The sequence below is a fragment of the Falco biarmicus genome, chromosome 5 (genome assembly GCF_023638135.1).
Source record: "Falco biarmicus isolate bFalBia1 chromosome 5, bFalBia1.pri, whole genome shotgun sequence".
Taxonomy (NCBI): Eukaryota; Metazoa; Chordata; class Aves; order Falconiformes; family Falconidae; genus Falco; species Falco biarmicus.
Genome location: NC_079292.1, coordinates 57498977 through 57518777, shown reverse-complemented (window position 1 = coordinate 57518777; position 19801 = coordinate 57498977). Strand labels below are relative to the sequence as shown.

Sequence of the window (19801 nt, the reverse complement as noted above, 5' to 3'; positions counted from 1 at the left end):
GCCCTTCGTCCCTGCCAGGTGTACTTTCTGAGTCGCTGCTGGAGCTGGCATCACCATGTCCGCATCTAGCGGCCCTTCTGCCGCCTTACTGCTTCCCTATGCAGCAGCACGCTGCTTGCTGCCCACCTCCCAGCTCCGCTCAGCCCGGGCGCAGAGGGCATCCCCACCGGTCCACCCCCCAGCACCATCTCTGCCTGTGCTCTTGGATGGACACCTGGAGGGAGAGGGCTCAAAGCACAGCCTTCACCTGAGGTGGAGGGACTCTCACCCCAGGGACTGTGCTTTTGGACCGTCCTGGAGACGTTTTGTTTACCACCACAGAGAAGCTTGAAGGGACAGAAGAACTGCCAGAGGCAGCCCACCACCACGGGAAGGGCACGCTGCCTAAACCTCCCTTTATTCCAAGAAGGAGAAATTTTTCCCAGAAGGAAAGGAAGAAAGAAGAGCTCAGGGCCTTGTGATATCCATACAAATGAGGCAGGTGGGACAACAGGGTACCTCAGATGCGGAACACATGCAAAGCTGCTGGTGCCGAGGCTGCTGACCCTGCACAGAGAAGGGTGCAAACCCCACTACTAGCCACATTAGCCTGACACAGGGCACATCAAAAGGAGAGAAGTAGAGAACGGAAGGGCAAAGGTGAGGATGGAGATAAGACTCCAACATCTCCCACCTACACCCTCAAAAAGAAACTACACACATTGCACTCTGGGGAAGGACCTAAAAAATAGAAGAAAAAAATAAAGCCACTTATTTGCTCAACCCCAAAGCATCGATGAAACGAAGGTACCTCCTGGTGTTACCTAGGGAAGGAAGCATGGAGAGGGGGATTTCTAAAGCGATACTCGGCACTCCTCTGGCTCCATGCAAATGTCGTGGGAGTCAGGCTGCCAGCACCATCAGCAGGATGGTCCCCTCCACCCCCCACCCCCTTCACACAAGGGAGACTGAGGCACGGGGCAGCAACACAACTGGCACAAAGGCCACGGCAAACCAAGAAGGAACAGAACCCAAGAGGCACCAAATCCCTGGCCCCAAATTAATCTTCTACAGCACACTGCCTTCAGAGCAGAGTTCAGGAAGGCTACACACAAGGTGGTGGGTGAGACAGGGGGGAAAAGGGGAGGGGAAAAGGTTTGTTTCATATTTATATATAAAAAGTAAATAAGATCCCAGCTCTTGCACGATTATTGGGCGATTGAAAAATGCAGCAAAAGCAAGCGACATTGGAGTAAAAGGATGCGCCAGGCAAGGAGGAAAAGGTCTTGTCAGAAAGTGGGGAAGGAGGCAAGAGGAAAAAAAGCACTTAGCTAGACACGCACTCCAGGTTTGTTACACCTCCGAGGGAAGAAGGACCTGCTCTCCCAAGCAGCCCCACTCATGCCACAACCTGGGGTAGGCAGAAGCACGGGGGTCTTGGAGCACCATCCTTCAGCATGGCAGCCTCTTTCTGCCAGGAGGTCCCCAGGAAGGTGATCATCCCCGAACACTAGGAGCTGCCAAAACCTCCTCTACAAAGAGGGGCTGGGAAAGGGACTGAAATCCCTAGGAAGACTCAGCTCAGAGACAGCTCCCACCTGGTTAAAAGCAGGATTGTGGGTGGGGTTGGTTGTTTTTTTTTTTTTTTTTTCTTTTTCTTTTGTTTATTTCATAAAAATCTCCCTGGGAACTTCAGTAAGGGGAGATGCAGAGAAAAGCTCTCTTTCCTTTTTGAAAACAGAAATTAAGCAGTGGCTTACCACAGCTGAGCCTGCTTACCACGCTATTTCTCTGTTTTCCATGCCAAAAGGAGCTTGCATCTCATTAGCTTCACACCCCCCCAGTCCCACTCTGCTCACCGAGGAGAAAAAGAGAGCACAAGAGAGGAGGCTGCCACTCCAAGCTGAAGGCCGTGGGAAGCACTGACAGAGCTCGATGGGCAGAGAGAGAAGAAGTTCCCAAGAGCAGCCCAGGCTATGGGAGGCATTGAGACATCTGTCACCTGCCACTGCAAAGCCAAGGGCACCAGAGAAGTCCAGACAGGAAAAGCTGTCCTAGCGTCCCCTGCCTGCCACCTTCTGTTCAGACACCAACATCTGGTGGCTTCCCTCTTCCCTGCAGTCACTCCCATGCACCAGATGAATGCCCAGCGGAGACATCTTGGATGGGGAAGCAAGCACACAAGAGCTGCCTCCTTGCTTTGAAGAAATGTTTGAGCAACTCTTCCCTGCCACGCTGCAGGAAGCTGGAATAGAAGGCAGCAGCCCTACTCAGGCCTGTTGGGGTGTTCCTCTCCCTCCCCCCCACCCCAAAACCTCCAGCAGTTGCTGGCCTTGAGGAGGGGGTACACATTGCTCAGCACAACCTTCACAGCACACAAGGCAGTTCTCCCACCTGCCTCTGAAGATCCGGCTACCGCCAGGATGGCAGACTGCATACAGATGGGACTCTGTTCTCTGTCCTGATGTGGTGAATCTTATATGGAAAAATGCCACCCCCCACCTGTTGCTGGAAGAAGCTAAGAGACCCTACAGAGGGGAGGCATGTCTGCTTCCCAGGAGATAAGCCCACCACGTTTAATCCTGCTTGGATATGGGGGAGGGAAAAGAGAAGAGACAGTGACTTGGCAGGAAAGGTACACACCAACCCCAAACCTTAGCAGCTTGCTGTGCATGCAAAGTTAAGTCAACTGTTTTCATGTGGGTGGCCTGATCCACATTCTAGCAGAACATGACCAGCCATTTCTGAGGGCCACTCGGCCAAAAAACCACTTAAGAGACTCCACCTTAGCTCACAGGAGAGGTATGGGAGGGAAGGGAACTCACTCCAACACTTGGGAGGCAAGGACGGGAAGGGTTTGTAGACAGGGTTCCTCCAACATGCAACTTGCCTTTTCAGCTCAGAGATCGCTGCTTAGTCCCAGAATGCCTTTGCCTCCAGTTCAACCAAGCCAAACAACATCCCAGACACACATGCTTCGATACTACAAAATACTCTTTTCTCTAAGGACCATCTAATACCACTAGTTTGTGCAATCACTGCATTTATTATTCATTTTTAAACTCTCTCTCGCTCTCTCCCTGTAGAAATTTTTTTTAAACTTTTCTTTTTTTATGCAAAACTAATCATTTCACTTTTTCCACTCCATCATAAAATCTCCTCTAAAAACACGACAACAAGAGAACAAACATGGCACAGACACAGAGAATATTTCCCTGTTTTTTGTTTTGTTTTTTTTTCTTTTTTCTAGGAGTTACAGGGAAGGGAAGGGGATACTTTCAAATAAACTCCTCCCTCAATCCCACGCCCTTTTCAAAGGGCATGGGTGGATCTTCTTTCCCATCTCCATTAAGAAGCAAGGGCAAAAAATTCAGAAGGAGGAGTGTAACCCACGTGAATACGAAGGTAGGTTAGTCAGCCTCAAGCGGCTCATCCACCTGAGGGGACTTGAGGCTGCTGCTGCATTCAAGTTAGCAAACCTCTAACTCAAAACAGCACAGGATCCTCAATTTGGATCCAAGAGGTTCAGGGTTTGGTTCCCACCTGGTGACCCACCCAGGGAGAGATTTGTCACACAAGCAGTTGAGCTGTGTCTGCAAGCCGGATCATACTCCTTTCTTCCTCCACAAAGTTCTACTGCATGAGTTCCTCTGCTGCAACAAGTCCCCTCATCTCCTCACCACAGAAAGAAGGTCCTCATGGAGTATCCCTACAATGACCCACTGTTTTGCTCTTCACAGACAGTCCCCTTGCTTGTCACTCTGGAGAAAGGCAAAACCCCTTCGATTAAACAATTCCTGCCCCCTGCCCCCAAAGAACACCATACAAGAGACACTGGGGAAAAGAATTCTGCCAAGCAAACACATCTTGGCCAAAACACATCAAGAGTTTCCTATTAAAGTTCCCTTTTATCTCCCACTTAAACGCATCATTATTTTTTTTTTGCAGAACCTCGACACCACAAAACAAAACACATCGCCACATACACACCAAACAGTAACTTAACAACCTAAAGTGACTGGCCAGTTTGCATTCACCCCACAAAAGCTCCTCTTATCTCACAGCCACAGAATAGTTCTTGTTGAGAAGGGGGGGCAGGGGTGGAAGAAGACAATCTCCTCACTATTTCCCTAAGAAAGAGCTGTTCCCTATGCCTACAAACTGCTCACCTTTGAAGCTGCAGTCAAATGGATAGGCTATGCTAAAATAAGGGATCCCCGGGTGTGCCAGGCACAGGAAAGATGCCAAAAAAAAAAAAAAAAAAAAAAAAAGAGACACAAAAAATACAGGCAAGTATCAATATAGACACACACAAGTCCAACAAGTTATAGGAAGCCTTAGCCTGGTGAATGGATCAGGGAAGTCTCTTTCTCCCTGCCCCTAGCTTCAGCTGTTAATGCAACTGCATCCCCAAGGAGTCCACTAAGGTCTTTAACCAAGGAAAGAAAGAGGTGTACAAAGGGTGGTGCTAACAGCACCTGGAATCCCCCTCGAACTGTCTGCACAGACACTCCACCACAACTAGTGCGAATTCGCAGTGCCCCACGGCTCTGAATGCCACCCACTGTGAGGCAAGACTTTTAGGGAGGGTAGCAGATTTTATTACACCAACCCAGGCACTGGAGGCAGGGAAAAGACAAGCTCTGGGCACAGAAGCCCTAATTAAGGTCAGAAGCTGGTCTATTCCTCCACCACCCCAATGACGCCTCTTGGGCAGACAAATATTACCTCTCTCCCACAAACCGCCTCCCTTCTACCCTCAGACCACTGCAACCACAAAATCACTACTCCACGTGAGAGCACTCCTTGGAGCTGGAAGCTCCTGAGCACCCTCATGCAGAAGCACCAGAGGGGCTGATTCCACTCATGTTCTCCCACACAGGGCAGGTCTGCAAGTAGGTATGCCCTGATACGGGGAATTTTTTCCACCCTTTTCACCTCTGCAGCATGTTATGTAGAAGTGACACCCCTTTGCCCCATCCTGAATACCAGGGACAGGGCTGAGAGGGTGAGGCTCTCCCACAGATTGATCAGCACCTCTTTTCCTTGCCCCTACAGGCTGGGTCCTGTGCAAGTAGGGGGAGAAGGGAGAGCAAAGGAATGGCATCTCACTGGGAAGCTTAGGACCCACACAGAAACAGAGCAAGCCAGAAGCGGCATGCAAAAGAGAGCTTATTTTGCATGTGAACAAGAGTGGTCAGGGAAAGAGGGAGCAACAGCAAGCGTAGCCTTGCTTGCTCCTACTTGCTAGGGGCAAAGAGAAGGAATTTCTGTATCAGCTCACAGGAGCTCTGGGGGAAGAGATCCAGCGTACATGCATACGATGTGAGAGAGACAGTTATTTCTTATTAGCACCTTTGGTTGACAGTTGTAAGGGCTGTTTCAGATGATGAAAAGACAGAGGGGAACCCTCTTCTAGGCCATCAACCACAGGGAAGGAGAGCAGGAAAGACAAAAGGAAGCAAGAAGAGCAAATGACCCACCTTAGCATCCCTCCCTCCCTCCTTCTGAGGGAGTGGGGGGAAGCAAACGGGATCAGGGAAGCTTACACGCAGGGCATGAGACCAGCCTCACCCGGCTGGGGCAGCAACACGCTGTCAGCGTATCTTCCCCCAAATTAAAGGATGGACACACAGCCCACTTCCACTTCCACCACAGAAAGGGCAGGGAAGGGCATTTCATGCCCTCACCCTCAAGCAAGTGCAATTGATGAACACCAGGAGGAAGATCTGGGCCAGAAGCAGATTCCCCTTTTCTTTCCTTCCCCCTGCAGAGCTGAACAAGTTGGAAGATGCAGGGGAAGAGGAGGGACCAGGACACCTGAAAGCGCCCATACAACTGCCAAGGTAGCACCAATAGTCAAAGGAAAGGGGAAGCCAATATAGGGCGTATGCTGCATGGGGCACCCCACACCACCCCAGCTTTGTCTCAAGCACACGTTACCTGCCCCTCTCCCCCTTGCTCTAGGGGCATCTGGATCTGCAGCTGCCATGAGGACAGCAGAGGACAGGGCAGATCCAGGCCAAGAAGGGGAGGGATGACAGGATCGGAGTCATGGCAAGGGGGAAACACAAGAATGGAAGAGACTGCATGCACATTGTGGGAGAAGGCTTGGAGGATGTGGGCGAGGGCTTCAATCCTCTTACATGCTCCCCTCAAGGGTCTGGAGCTCCTCTTCAGTTTTCATCAAAGACAGAAGGGGGAGGAGGAGGAAGAGCACCTTCCCCACCACCCCCACAGGCACACAGACACGCTCACCCATCCCTCATTCCCAAAGGCTCCGCCGCCTGTTGGACAACACCACATTCAAGGACAACCAACCACTGCCCAGCCCCACCACAACCCTCCCAGCCTCCTCCCAGTAGCAGCGACACCCAGGAACGGTGGGTGCCCCCACTCCCCTCCACTGACACACTCCAGCCTCTAGGCAAGCAGGAGTGGGCAGAGGGAAAGGAGGAGGAAGAGTGGCAGTGAGGGCAAGAGGGACAGCCAAGGGGAGAAGGAGAGAACTAAGGACAGCCATTCGCACCATGACTTCTCGCAGGTAGAGCTCCCCCCACACCCCTGGAGCAGGGGGACCCAGCTGCTCACTTGCTGCTTCCTCCACCGCCACCTGCCGCCACCTTCTCAAAATCCTCCGCATTGCAGAACTCCTTGATGGTGACAGTGAGAAGGTTGCTGGTGACATCTGTGACCACCACGTTAGAGCAAGGGGACATCTCAGGACGCCAGTCGCCAGCCTCCTGCTCCGGGTCAGAAGAGGAGAGCGACAAGGAGGGCGTCTGCCCTCCACTGCACCCTCCTGGGGGAGAGCGCTTGCTGGTGGCAGCTGACTCTGGTGGGATCGAGAGGTCGAGGACCTCTGACTCACGCCAGTCGGGGATGGCTGGGCTGAGGGTCTCAGGAAGCAGCTTTGGAGGTGAATCATCTGGGTCAGAAGAGGAGTGGGGGGCAGGTGATGGGCACCCAGAGGAACTGGAACTGGGGGCATCATAGGGGGTGGAGCCCATAATGAGCCCACAGGAGGCTGCCTGGGAGCCTTCAGCCTCCCCTTTGCCCTCCAGAGAGGGGGCAGGTGCAGCGGACGGCTTATTGTAGAGTGAAAAGGCGCCGAACTTCATGTGGCGGATCTGGGTGCGGAGAACGCTTTCGCTGAACTTTTTGCTCTTGCCAATGACACGATTTCGGGACGGGATCTTGGGCCGAGCAAGGCCCCCGGCCCCATTGGCTGGCTTCCCACCTTTGTCAATGACTTTGAGGTTGAGGATGATGCGACTGCGCTTTGGCTCGCGGGGTTTCACCTTACGATTGATGATGCGGACGGTCTCCGAGAAGGGTGAGACGGGAGGACGGATGCCAGCCCCACCACCCACACTCCCGCTGTTCTGGGGGTCTGGACGGGGCAGGGGGCGCCGGGACATGCGGTGGCATCGCCGGATGTCTTTCTTGAGCCGATGCACTGCAGCACTGGAGTGGAGCTTGGGAGAGGAGGTGCTAGAACCAGGCTTGACAGAAAAGTGTACATCCCCAATGTGGAGGGCCTCCGCTTGGGCCCGAGCCTGCGGTGGTGGGGAGAGAGAAAAAAAACAGGGTCAGAGAGGCAGCCTAGACGCAGCCATATCTTAAGTCAGGCATTGCTCACCTCAGGACAAGTGCTTACCAGCAATGCTGTGTCACATTTATACCCACATTAATGACAAGCACACGTACACGTGATATACTACTGATAGCTATGGCACAGCCCCCATACGAGCACAGGGCACTGTCTATGTCCTTTTTGGGCAGCTAATTACTCCCAAGGCTGTGGCCCTGCTGACAGGTGCTTTCCCCAGGAGGAAACTGCCACCCTCCAGCCATCTTTCAGGGTTACAGTTAATGGCTTCCAAGGCCCACCTCAGTCATCATTATCAGCCGAAGCGCACAACCCTCCACCGTTGGCCAACCAAGCATCCTCCTAGGTACTGGGGCTGTTAGTGTTGGGTTAGCATCCAAAATTACATACTAGTCCCCAGACAGGGGACTGCATCAGGTCCTCTACAAAATGAGAGCAAGACAAAGCAGACAGGAAGAGTAATGCATCCAGTTTGCTCTTCCCCTCCCGCAACCAGACTCAACTGCTCTGGAAAGCATGGTAGAAGGGGGTCTTAAGGAGCACAAATGGAGGTGGGTGAGGGTGGTCTAATGGAACTTTCTTAGCTAAACACAAGAAATGTGGAGATTTGAAGCTTAATTTTAACTAAAAACCACAAGCAAGTTGTTTATCCTTACTCTGCTGTGGAAGCAAGGTCCAGTGTTTAAAGCCAGAGACTAAGTCAGCTGGAATTCAAGTTTAGCTGCATCTCCAAAGAAGAGACTGCCTTGTCCTTTTGAACACCACGCTTGTTTGAAACCTACTACTGGAACACAGCAGAAACAGCACTGGTTCAACTGCTTGGTGCCAGCCCTGCCCGAGAACCAGGGCAGAGGAACAAGAGTTTTAAACTCTTCTGGTGCTTGGAGATAGTGCCAAAACCTGTCCTGGTTCACGTACCAGGAACAGGAGCATTTTCTGGCAGCAGGAACAACAGTTTCATTGGTAAGTTGAGGCAGTCTGACCTGAAGACTCCATGGGCACAAAACCCTAGTGTATTCTTAAATAATACCTTGTCAGAGGAAGCTGCTCGTAGAGCACAGCCTCTCACCTGCACCCTACTCCCTGCCCAAACAAACCCCCGTCCTTATTCCTTCCTCAGCAGTGGTTTACAGGCACAAGTCACCCAGGCCTGGAGGCGACAGGCGAGCCCCTCTGCCGGCCCATCTAGTGAGCAGCTTCCCCCACCTGCTGGGCACAACAAGAACTGCAGGGCTAGAAGACGGCTGCTTTTCCTCCCCAACTTTTCCATCCCGTGTTGCCCCCTAGTACACGCCAAGATCGGGATGGCTTCTTGCCAGCTAAGAGCTTAAGCATTCCAACACCATCTCCTTTGTCACCCTGCAGGCTGCGCCTCCTACCAGAGAAACGCCTGAGGAAAAAAAGTGTGCGTGTAAAGGCAGGGATCTAACATATCTAAGCGAGGGGCCCAGGCCAGCTCTTGCACAATAAGCTCAACCCCCTGGCTCTACATCCCCAGAGTTTTGCTGTTACCCAGTGCCCCTCTTCTCCCACAGAGATCCCCATGGGAACCGCAGAAGATCCTGAACTAGCACAGAACAGAGACGTGAAGACATTTCATTCCTCTCTGGCTAATGCCAGATGATCGTGCTGCTCTTCAGTACTACTGGTACACTGGCTTTAAAAGGACCGCAAAAACGAAGCCTCCTTCCCTGGCTGTATGTGGAAAGATAGACCAAAAGCTCATCTGAACCAGGGAATCTAGACTTTGTATTAGCCAACTGACAAAGAAACACAGATGACTAACACGACTGCCAAGGCAAGCACAGCCACTCCGCACACTAAGCCTGGGCTGTACAGGGCTGTTTCACCTAGCTATAGGGAAGTGTCCCCAGCAAAGACAAACCCCAACATGTCACGCTGCAGCAGGAAGCATCCCAGTGTCCAGCTAGTTTCTCATTGCTCAGCCTCACATGTTACTCCATGCCTCAGACTGTTCAGAAAATGGTTACATACAGTTTCTGTCCCAGGCATCCTACGGGCTGGAGCACACCAGCAGCACCACACAAACTCCCTGCACCATGTATCAACTCTCCCCATCCCAATGAAGCACTACTTCGAGACCCGCCTGCAGACCCTGCCAGGAGACCACAAGCACAGACAGATGCACATCTAGGGCTGCGCTTGCTCCCTCTCTTCACAGGTCCCTCTGAAGCAGATGGCAAGACACCAGGACAAGCTACAGTTTGTTTTCTGCCATTACATACTAGCACAGCCTGGATTAATGACTTTATTATTCCTTTCCCTCCCCTGCCCCATCATAGCCAGCCTTCCCAGCATTGCTGCTCTTGTGCTTTGGGCTTCCTGCCAATTTACCGCTGCTCAGCTGAGAGCAAACTGCAACACTACGTCCCGTTCCAAAACGCAGGACAGGGAAGCCAGGCAGAGGGTACAGACAGATGTGCAGTAAAAATCCTTGATCCACAGCTTCAGCAGAGAGACACAGGCATCCTTCAGGGCCTCTCCTGCTGCCAACACTGCACATTCTAGATTAATTCCCTACCCTGTAATCATGCCTCGGAGTGAGGAGCTCTGCCCCTCCCGTGCCACACTGCTCAGATCACCCATGAGAAAGAAGGCAGCCTCCCCCAAGCCTGGGGGAAGCAGTCACAAACATCCACAGTTGCCTTATACACCCCAAAGTTCCTCAGCAAAGCTTCCCATCAACGACATTAAAAGAAAAGCAATAGTGCTGGGATGGTCACTGCCTGGCCACTTCCATAATCCTGCTGATTTTACTTTCTCAGCCTATGCACATGAATTGGCTCCTGTCCCTTTTTGACAGACACCTGTCTTGGTTTTGTGCTTATACAGCAGCTAGCACAGAGCTCTGGTCCACGGCTAGGGCTTCTCCGGTATGCCAGATACTGGGTCTCCTTCACTTGCTACATGTCTGCATTTCCAGTCACATCTGGGGCACTTCCTCAAGGCTGAAGATGTTTCAGCTCTCTGCATTTACTAAATTGCAGTTTCAGTAGTCTCCAGGTAGACAAGCAGCATTGATCTCCTTGGCCAGATTATTAAAATAGAGAGTAAGCTGGGAGCCAACAGTCCTCCCCTGGTACTACACTGCTATCCCCAGTGACAGTCTTCAATGCAAGTTCCGAAGAGCAATATGCAAAATATTCAGCTTACTTTGAGCTTGTTTTTCCAGGTAAGGTTTCAAGAAAAACAGTATCAGGTGCTTTATCTAAGGCCAGCCCCCAAAGCCCTCTCACTTGCAAAGCTCAGTATTCCTACTACAGGATCAGGTTTACTCAGGCATCAACTATACAAACTCAAGTCTCTTCCCTGCAAAGGACAGCACATTTCCTGGGCTCTCCTTCTCCTGCTTCCAACTTCACACCAAGTAACTTGCCACCTCTGGTTTGGAGAAGACTCTGTGTTCAGTTTTATCCGTTAGAAATGCACATCTCCCTGCTACGGATCCGTTATTTAACCACACTCATGAGCCGTATAAGGTCTTTGAAAAACAAACCCATTTAGTCCTTTCAGCTGCATCACCACAGTTTGCTACTTAACTCAGAAGTTTTCCAAATGGAAACCACCTCTGGATTTTGCTGTTTTCACCTGCAAGATTTGCTCACTGCTAAAGAGGTACTCAGCATGTATACAAAGTAATTCACCCTGCTTACAGCTCAGCCTACATCAGGTTGCAGCTTCTGGAGGCTTGCTGCAGTGCTCTGTCACGAGAACAAGCCAATTGCTTCCCTTCCCCCTCTTCCCTTTTGGGATATGTATCACCTTTATTTAGCTTGTACAGCTCTCCCTCACTGCCCATGGGAACAAGTATATCTCCCCTGTTCCCTACTATTTCTGAATAACTGTCCCTTGAGGCCCAGCAAGCATATTTGTTCATTCATTCCCTTAACGCACTGAGGCACACAAGCACGTACACGGACACGTGCTTAGAAAAGCCTCTCTTACCTGATTTGTATCAAAATCTCCGCAATCCGGAAGAAAAAAAAAAAAAAAAAGACAAAAAAAGGACCTTGTAGGGCTACGAATTTCTACTTAATTATTTCAAAATCAAGTAATTTCCAGTAGTGCTGCTGCACCATAGTAGTGCTACTCTCTCATAAATTACTGGCTCTGCTTCGCTTTTTATTCTCCACCTGCATTCCCACAGTCCTTAGTCCAAACAGCATTCGCAAGAGCTCTTCTTTCCCCTTTTTGGCTGCCATTCTGCCTTTTTATCACCCTCTTTCTTCTGCGGTCTTCCAAGTGACAAGGCAACAGCAAGCCAGGTTCATAGCACAGTTCTCCCAAGCAACACTGCCATAAACTAGTTTCCCTACTGGATGGGGAACAGTCTGTTTTCAAACCGCTCAGGGATAATTTATGAACGGGGAGGACATCAAAAGAAACCCAACTCCAACTTTAGAGTTCAAGGAAGGGCAAAATGACAGAGCACCATGCTGCTCACCCCCTTCTCCCCCTCTGCTTCCTGCTGCCCCCCTGGTTCTCCTTTACCTCTTTCTTCCCACTAACCTTCTCCAACCTTTTCACCTTAGTATTTACAGCCACCCTGACCAGGGGGTCTTTGCTAGCCACCCACTGAGCTTGCAGACCAGGCTCTGTCTCTTAATAGCACTTGCTAGACTTTATTAGATTAGTTGGCGAGTTTTGCATTCCACACAGCGGAGTGCTGCGAGAAAAGCAAAATAAAAAGAGCAAACGGTGCAGGGGAAAGAGGAAGATCACTATAGCAAACGCTAGGTCTCTGTCTAACAGCTGAAGGGCCTGTCCTCGAGGATGACTCCTGCCAGACACTTAAGTGGCAAGGTAAGAGCCTTATGTACAGCGCTGCCCATTTCAGACCAAGGACTCTGCTTCCTGAACACTCAGCACAAAGCTTGCAGCATACCAGCAGCCTCCCAAGAATTACAACCTCCCGCCAAGCTTGATCTCAGCTGTGGGAAAGTTTGCCCCTAGTATGCAGAGGATAAAGACCCGTTTCCTGCCCAAAACTTTTCAGTTGAAGTTTGCAGGGGTCACTTTCAATACCGGCCATCTTGATAGCAATATTACAAAGCCCAGACTGTAATTTCCCTTTGTGGTCTGATCGAAAGGGCAAGTGTTAGACAGCTCTCAGCTACAGCAGCCTGGCTTATAAAGGCAGCAGGTGGCCGAAGATGCAGCTTTTCAAAGCTTTTCCAAAGGCGTGGGCCACTAACCTGCTGGAATGCTTTCTGCAAATCCCCCTGGGTGCCTATCTGCAGCTTTTCAGAACTAATCCCAGGATAAACGTAGCCCCAACTGCAAACTGGAACACCCACACAAGCCAGGGGACTGAGCGGTGTATCAGAACACTTATTTCGATGCCTTACTGGAGACTCTGAAACCTAAGTTTAAGCACTGATACACAAGAAAAATCCCAGCAAGCCACCAAGTCAAGGGCAGACTAGTCTACCAAAGCAGTCCTAGGCCAGACTCCTGCTTAAACATCGTTGCATCCAGGCCTAATCTGTTCAGTTAACAGATCAAAAAGAATATTGTTCTAACTGCCAACTCCAAAGACTCCCTCTGGGATGCAAGAATCAAATTTCTTCCCTGCTGCTGAAATTCTCACTGGCAAGAGATTCTGCAGCTGAAAGAACTGAAAACATCGTTAGCGATGCACAAGGCAGAACTATATCCCACCCCTCCCGCAGCAGCACCAGTGCTGCAGGTCTAGCAGAGGTCAAATGCACGTCTTTAGCAGGTCAGAAAAAAAATGACAGAGATGCACACAACACAAACTATCATGCTGGTCTCTGTCATGTTTCTAGTCACAGTTGCACTGCTAGTGGTTTGCCTGAACAGAGCTCAAACAAGTTCAGATAGGGCTAGCTGAGATAGAGTTACTTCTTGCTGCCTAGCCTGGGGTGTTATTTTTAGGGTAGGATTCGAAGTCACAGAAAAATGGCAAGTCGGAGCACTAACAGTTTCACCAGCTCCGTTTCCCAGAGCAGCAAACCAAGCAGCAGTGGTAGCACTCTGCCCTGCCAGCCTCTCCCACAATGTGGCACCAGCTTTCAGGAGAGCCCATTTCACTCCCTATCGCGATTCACCTTCTACAACATACCAAGCCAGCTCTGCAAACCCACAGGTTTTCAGCAGCATTTGAGAAGCTGGCAGAAGGAAGATGCGCCACAGAAATGTGTCAGGGATGTGATTCAAAGGATGCTGTTGAATTACTCAGGTTCCAAGTTGGGGGGGGGGGGGGGGGGGGTTAAAGGGCAAGGGGAGAAGTGAAGGAATGAATGGGCTTTATTTTTGAGTTTGGGGGTTGGTTTTGTTTTTTTAAGCAAGTGAAAAATTTGCAATGGATTTTGCCATGTCACATTGCAAATCAAAAAGACACCAATTACACACAGTAACATTAAAAGCACAGCACAAACACTTATTTACCACTCTGAAAAATGTCAGGTGTTACAAATACCAGTATTTTTCAATTCAAGCAGAGAACTATTTTAAGCTGGTGGTTTCCCTTTAAGCGTTCCCCTGCATTGTTGGAAACCTAAACACAAGGGTTTCATTTAATGCATGACTGCCAGAAAGAGAAAAACCAACTAGTCTAGTTTCCCTGAATAAAGTGTAAGAGGTAGTACATATCAGTTATGTTTGTAGTTCTCAGTCTGCAGATACAGAAAACTGTTAGCAGAAAAACAAGCAACGAGGGAGGACAGTTCCATCGCAAGGCCTTTCCGAGGATTACCACAGGCCCCTGGGTTCTACTTGGGGCATCAGAATACGCCTGTTCCTGCATTTCATCTGTGTGCTTCTTTATGTCCTTTTAAAGCAGAGGTGACACCCTGTCCCTCACCACTCTTTCCAGTGCTCATACAGTTAAAGTGCTGCGCTAACTTGAGTAAAGCTCCTACCACTGTCAGGCAAAGGAAAGTATTAACCTGTTTCACAGATGGGGAAACATGCACAAAGGCTAAATAACTTGCCCAAAGCCATAGGATGACTTAGTGATAGTGATGCCTTACCACAGGGTCTGCCCTGGCTGTTCCAGGGCTTTATACCAGATCAAGACCGGGGAAGCTGTGAACTCACTCATTTGTCTTAATCACACAAAAGTATGCTGTTTCTACAAGGTACCAGATTTCTTAATTAAAAGAAGAAAGCAAAAAACCGGGGTGGGGGGTGGGGGGTGTGTGCATGTGGGTGTGTGCACTAGGGACTACCTTCGTCGTTCTTCACTGTGAGCAAGGAGAGATGCTACAACACCTTGCAGAGCCACTGGGTCTATCAGAGGGGAACTAGAAACTTTGGCTGCTATCCTACGCAGTGGTGAAACACTCTCCCCACCCCCCAAAAAAGAAGTGCAAAACAAGCCTGCAGTTTACAGATCAAAACATGAACCCTTCGTGAAACTCCTGTAGAGCACCTACATCCTGAAACACAACCGGAGGAGCACAAGCGGCCCCGGGATTCCCAGCACAGCTGCCCGATTGCTCAGCAGGCTGCTAAGTTGCAGGGTACAGGCTGGATGGAATGACTGCTGAAGGAAGAAGGAGCAGGGCTGGCTAGCTCTCCACTGCGGCAGCAGAAGGCCGTAAAGAGAGAGGATCTTGGAAAGAGACTGCAGCCTCACCGTGCACATCCGTGCGTACCGACCGTCCTGCTGGGGCACCCGTCGCATGCACACACGCTTTCCCCTCGCATGCTCCTGCGTCCCTGCCCCCCACCCACTTTCCTGTCGGGCTGTCCCAGTGTTTGCAGAGTAGGCGGCAGGCACAAGTCATTTGAAAGCCCAGTCCTTCCAAAGGCATGCACCAGCGAGGTTTGAGAGACATTTGGCTAGGCCTAAGTTCTTTAAATAAGAGTTACCTTCAGGAGAAAAGTTTTAGGCTTAGGTCCTCTCTTCTTGGGCCCATACAGCTCACGCTCTCGTTCCCTTTAGGGAGTCAAATTTGTGGAGATGTTAAAACTTTTCCCAAAGGGCGAAACACAAGCATACAAGTTTAAAAAAAAATATTAGAAAATAAAAAATAAATAAAGAAGAGCCTGGATGCCCTTTCCCGCTCACCCCCTCCCCACGCCAGGCCCGCCGCCACCCCCCCAGCCCAGGGTGCGTGGCGAACACTCACTTCTGCTCGAAGGCGGCGATGAGGCGGGAGTCCAGGATGTTCTCCTCAGGCTCCCAGGTGCTGTACCTGCCGGGCGCGGCGGCGGGAGAGACAACCAAGGCGTCAGAGCCCAGAGCCCCCCACAGCCGCCCGCACGGACCACACACCCCGCCCCGTCCCATCCCGTGCCCACAAACCCCGCGGCCCCGGGGGCGGCCCCCACCGGGGGCGCGGCCCCCCCGCGGCGGGATGCACTCACTTGATGGCCCAGCCTTTCCATTTCACCAGGTACTCGATGCGCCCCTGCAACACACGGGAGAGGGGGGGTGGGGGGTGAGGCGGGGGCCCGGCGGGCCGGCGAGCGGCGCGGCCAGAGTGCGGCAGCGAGAACCGGGGGGGAGCCGGGGGGCGGTCCCGCGGCCGCCCCCCCACCCCCGCGCCGGTCGGCCCCTCACCTTTCGGATGCGCCGCTTGATGATGGACTCGGCGGCGAAGACGCGCTCCCCCACTGCAGACAGCTCCATCTTGCTCCTCGGCGGCGGCGCCCACAGCCCATAATAATCCCGCCCGCCCGCCCGCGCCGCCCCGCCCCGCCCCCTGCCACCCGCCCCGCCCTCCTCGTGCCGCCGCCGGCTCGCGCACGCCCGCGCGCCCCCTCCCGCCGCGGCCGCGCGTGACCCTCCCCCCACCCGTGTGTGGGCGGGGGGGCGGTTGCTAAGGGAAGGGGGTCGCGCGCAGGCGCCGGCCCTTAAAGAGGCCGCCCGGCGGGGGGTGCGAGGGCGGCGGCGCGGCCCCGGCCCCTTCCGAGGGGTCCTGCGGGCAGCGCCGGGCGGCCCCCGGGCACGGCGGTGGTGCCGCGCTGCCTCTCGGCCGCCTCAGCCCCTTCCCGCCCGAGCGGGGCCTGTATTTCACTTAAAACAATGGCGGCAGCGGGGCCGCGCAGCCTCCGCTCCTCCCGCACACGCAGATGCACCGTCTCCCCGCACCGTCCGCCTCCAGCCAGCGGGGTGGCGCCGGGGGGTACGCGGGGAAGCAGGCAGCCTTGAAGTACCTACTGAGGCAAAAACCAGCGGTAAAGGTGACTAAATCCTTTTTTCCTTTTTTTTTTCCCTTTTGGCTGGCACTTTTATGTGCCCTCATTTTTGAGCCAGTATAAGGTACCGCAAGGTAAATGGGCCAAGCATGCTACGTAAACCTTTAAAAAAATGAAATAGAAAAATGTTAAGTCACTTAGAGGAATTCCCTGCCCTGAGCATTACTTGCAAAATCCTATTTAATTTGCAGCGTGCTTTACACTCTCTTCTAGGTGCTAAAAAGACAAAGAAAAAAAAGCCTCAGTCAAAAATCATTCGCTGATTCAAAATGGAAGCTCGCAGCCCTGCAGCTGCCTTCGTGTGGAGCTCAGGGTCCCTCATTGCCTGGAGATACCACCTGGCACAGCAGAACAGCATACTCTCCTGCTTTAGCTCCATTTTAGGGTGAGGAGGGGGTGCATTCCAGAATGGTACCCTCTGGAAAAAGGGGGAGCTGTGATGAGGGTTGTAGGCAATGGCCAACTTGCTTTTGCTGCTCTTTCTCAGCCCACCTTGACTGCACCAGCCACCTGCAGGGCACTGGCATCCCTCAGTGACCTCTTCAGCCAGCCTGGCAGGGAGCACTCACAGCCCCTGTGGCCTTTGCTAACTCTTTATTTGCATTCGTCTCCCCTTTCTACCTCTGGCTCAGGAGTTTCACCCAGGAGGAGGATATTCTGGAAATGGCTATCTTTATCAGTAGTAGTAGTAGGGATGGATTTCCCAAAATCAAGGTAGGCAGGCAGGAGAACAAGCGTCTTCCTTGCTGCCTGTGATTCAGGCAAGATCTGTCATAGTGTTTTGTTCTTTTTCACCTTAGCAACTGAAATGTTGCAGCCACCACAAGCTGTCTGACCAGAGGAAAAGTGACTCAAGAGAGGACGCGTTCCCCACCACCTTGTCTCATTTGAAGGGGCGTGGGTGGAGGGGTTGCTGAATGCTGACAGAGACAGCAAATGGACAGTCACATGGACCCTGGTTCAGGAGATGCGAACAATTCGGAGAACAAGGTGTTTCTGTGGTCAGGGACTGAACCACAGCGAACTTGACCTAAATGCAGAATTATCAGTGGCAATATCACTTGCTTTGAGAACAGGCTTTAAGAGGCCCTTTCTCAGGTATTTACTATCACAGGCCAACCGAGAACAAAACCCCAGACAGATCATTCAAGACTCATCTAGAATAGGACAAGTCCTTCTGGACTGGCCTATCTTTCTAGACACCATTTAAAAAAATCTTAATTCTTAATTCAAAATATTATATATATTTTGAAGGCAACTTCAAAAGAACAAGCTGATCACACCCATCACACTTTGTTTTTCACTTTTTTAACTGCTTTGAACTTTGCACATCGAGTGTTCATTAACACCATCCACATTTAAATTAGTGTATTTGATACTGTTTGCTTTGTTTAAACAACTGCTTTTACACTTGTGGCTGAGTGTCAAACAATTGAACTTCTAACCGTCAATATCATCCACCCTAAAAAGCAGGCACTCCTAAATCAGAAGGAGGAAGGGTCCTCACACAGATACACAAATACACGTGCAGCAGCTGTGACTGATGGCCTTGTCCCCAGGCAGACGAATGGGTCAAGAACAGCACACCTCACCCTGGGGCAGGGGCACAAGGCACCCCCGATCCATGGACCAGAAGGGGCAGCAGCGTTTCAGACAGTTCTCTGTGCTCTTTCTAGTTATTTTCTCCTTCCACCTGTCAGCAGGACCTTCTTTCCAGCCACAGCGACTGCTCAAATCACTGCAAGCAGCCATTGTATAGGTATTGCCCAGTCCCAGGCTCTTTCATCTAACTTTTACTTTCACAAAGCAAAATAGCAGCAGAATATCCAGCTGTTCTGAGTATTGTTGGCTATTTCCTTTGTTTCATTCACATTCCCAGTAAAACACTTCAGGAAAAAAAAACCCAACAACCAAACGCCCAGCAACCTGGGAAGATGGCTCTCCCAGAACAGCTATCGTTCACTACAGACACTGAAATAAAACATGTTTTTGATGCCTCACTGCCAGCAAGACTGGTGCCGTAGGATATACCATAGCACTTCTTGCTACAGCTGAGAAGCCAGTGCAGGTAAGCAGTAAACTTTGGGGGAACAAGATGATCTTTCTCACTAAAATCACTGGCAAGCAGTGTACGAGCATGGGAGGAGAGCAGCAGATGCAAGGCCATTTTTATTTATTTTTTAAATGGCACTTGATAATGGGAAACTCACCTGCTCAAAGCTGGTTGTTGCCTCGGGGCTCATTTTTTGCAAACTGGTGACTCGCCAGGAGTAGCAGCACTTACTTCCATTAGAACAACTCCAAGGGTTGATCAACTGACTCTGTTGCTGTTTGCTCCAGGGAGGTCGCTGTCAGGAGTGGTGGATTTCTGTAAAGAAATGGTCATTCCCTCGCCTACACTGGGAGCTGGTGCAGCTGCGCACACCCCAGCCCTTCAAGCAAACGCTGCACAGGTTTTAAAGTGAACCCTTGGCATTATGGTTATCTGCATCAAAACGTGGTGAGATTTGCCAGCTGCAGCTCTGAAGCACACAAGACAAAGGCAGACCCCTCAGAGCTGACCATGTGCTTCCCTGTGCAGCCGTTACAGGTGGCTCAGTGTGGCCCAAGCAGTGGGCACAACAACCACCCCTCCAGCTTTTTGACATAGGAGAGAGAGGAGAAGGCCCATGGGTGTCACGTAGTGCCCACACCACCGGGGTGCTAAGAAATCCCTTGGCCAGCCTATGAGTTCCCAAAGCAGGCCCAGCTACCCAGGCTGCCGCTAGATTGGGGTGATGACACAACTCCCTCAGGTTTCTTGCATCCTTGCTTCAAAAACAGTCACTTAACAAGCAAAATGCTGTGAAGAGAAGGACCAAGAGCAGGGAAGACAAGCGGCACTGAACAGACAGGAGGTGGTGGCCAGCTTGCTGACAGCACTTGACACCGTAGGGGCCACAGATGCTGCATTTCTTCACTTCATGCTTCTCGGAGAACACCTAGCTGCTCACACCGTGCAGTTTCCCCTTTCAGGTG

At 51.4% G+C, this 19801-nt stretch overlaps 1 protein-coding gene across 2 annotated transcripts; it reads right to left on the bottom strand.

Annotated features, from left to right (window-relative positions):
- Nucleotides 1–1609: 1609 nt before the first annotated feature.
- CBX6 (chromobox 6) lies at nucleotides 1610–16237 on the bottom strand. 2 transcript variants are annotated; one of them, XM_056340547.1, is made up of 5 exons: nucleotides 16146–16237; nucleotides 15950–15993; nucleotides 15712–15777; nucleotides 15452–15518; nucleotides 1610–7538 (listed from the first exon to the last, which is right to left on the bottom strand). In XM_056340547.1, the coding sequence occupies exons 1-5, from the start codon at nucleotides 16212–16214 to the stop codon at nucleotides 6567–6569; spliced, it is 1218 nt and encodes a 405-aa protein (XP_056196522.1). In that variant the 5' UTR covers nucleotides 16215–16237; the 3' UTR covers nucleotides 1610–6566. The 2 variants fall into 2 exon arrangements, with proteins under 2 accessions (XP_056196522.1, XP_056196523.1); XM_056340548.1 differs by having other exon boundaries at nucleotides 1610–7484.
- Between the last annotated feature and the right edge of the window lie 3564 nt (nucleotides 16238–19801).

Bases quoted from the DNA above. Each gene is read 5' to 3' on its own strand.
- CBX6 (XM_056340547.1), bottom strand. From the start codon at position 16,214: ATGGAGCTGTCTGCAGTGGGGGAGCGCGTCTTCGCCGCCGAGTCCATC. The intron at 15,994-16,145 runs GTGAGGGGCCGA...CGTGTGTTGCAG, and splicing joins TCAAGCGGCGCATCCGAAAG to GGGCGCATCGAGTACCTGGT. The intron at 15,519-15,711 runs GTGAGTGTTCGC...GACTCCCTAAAG, and splicing joins ATCGCCGCCTTCGAGCAGAA to GGAACGAGAGCGTGAGCTGT.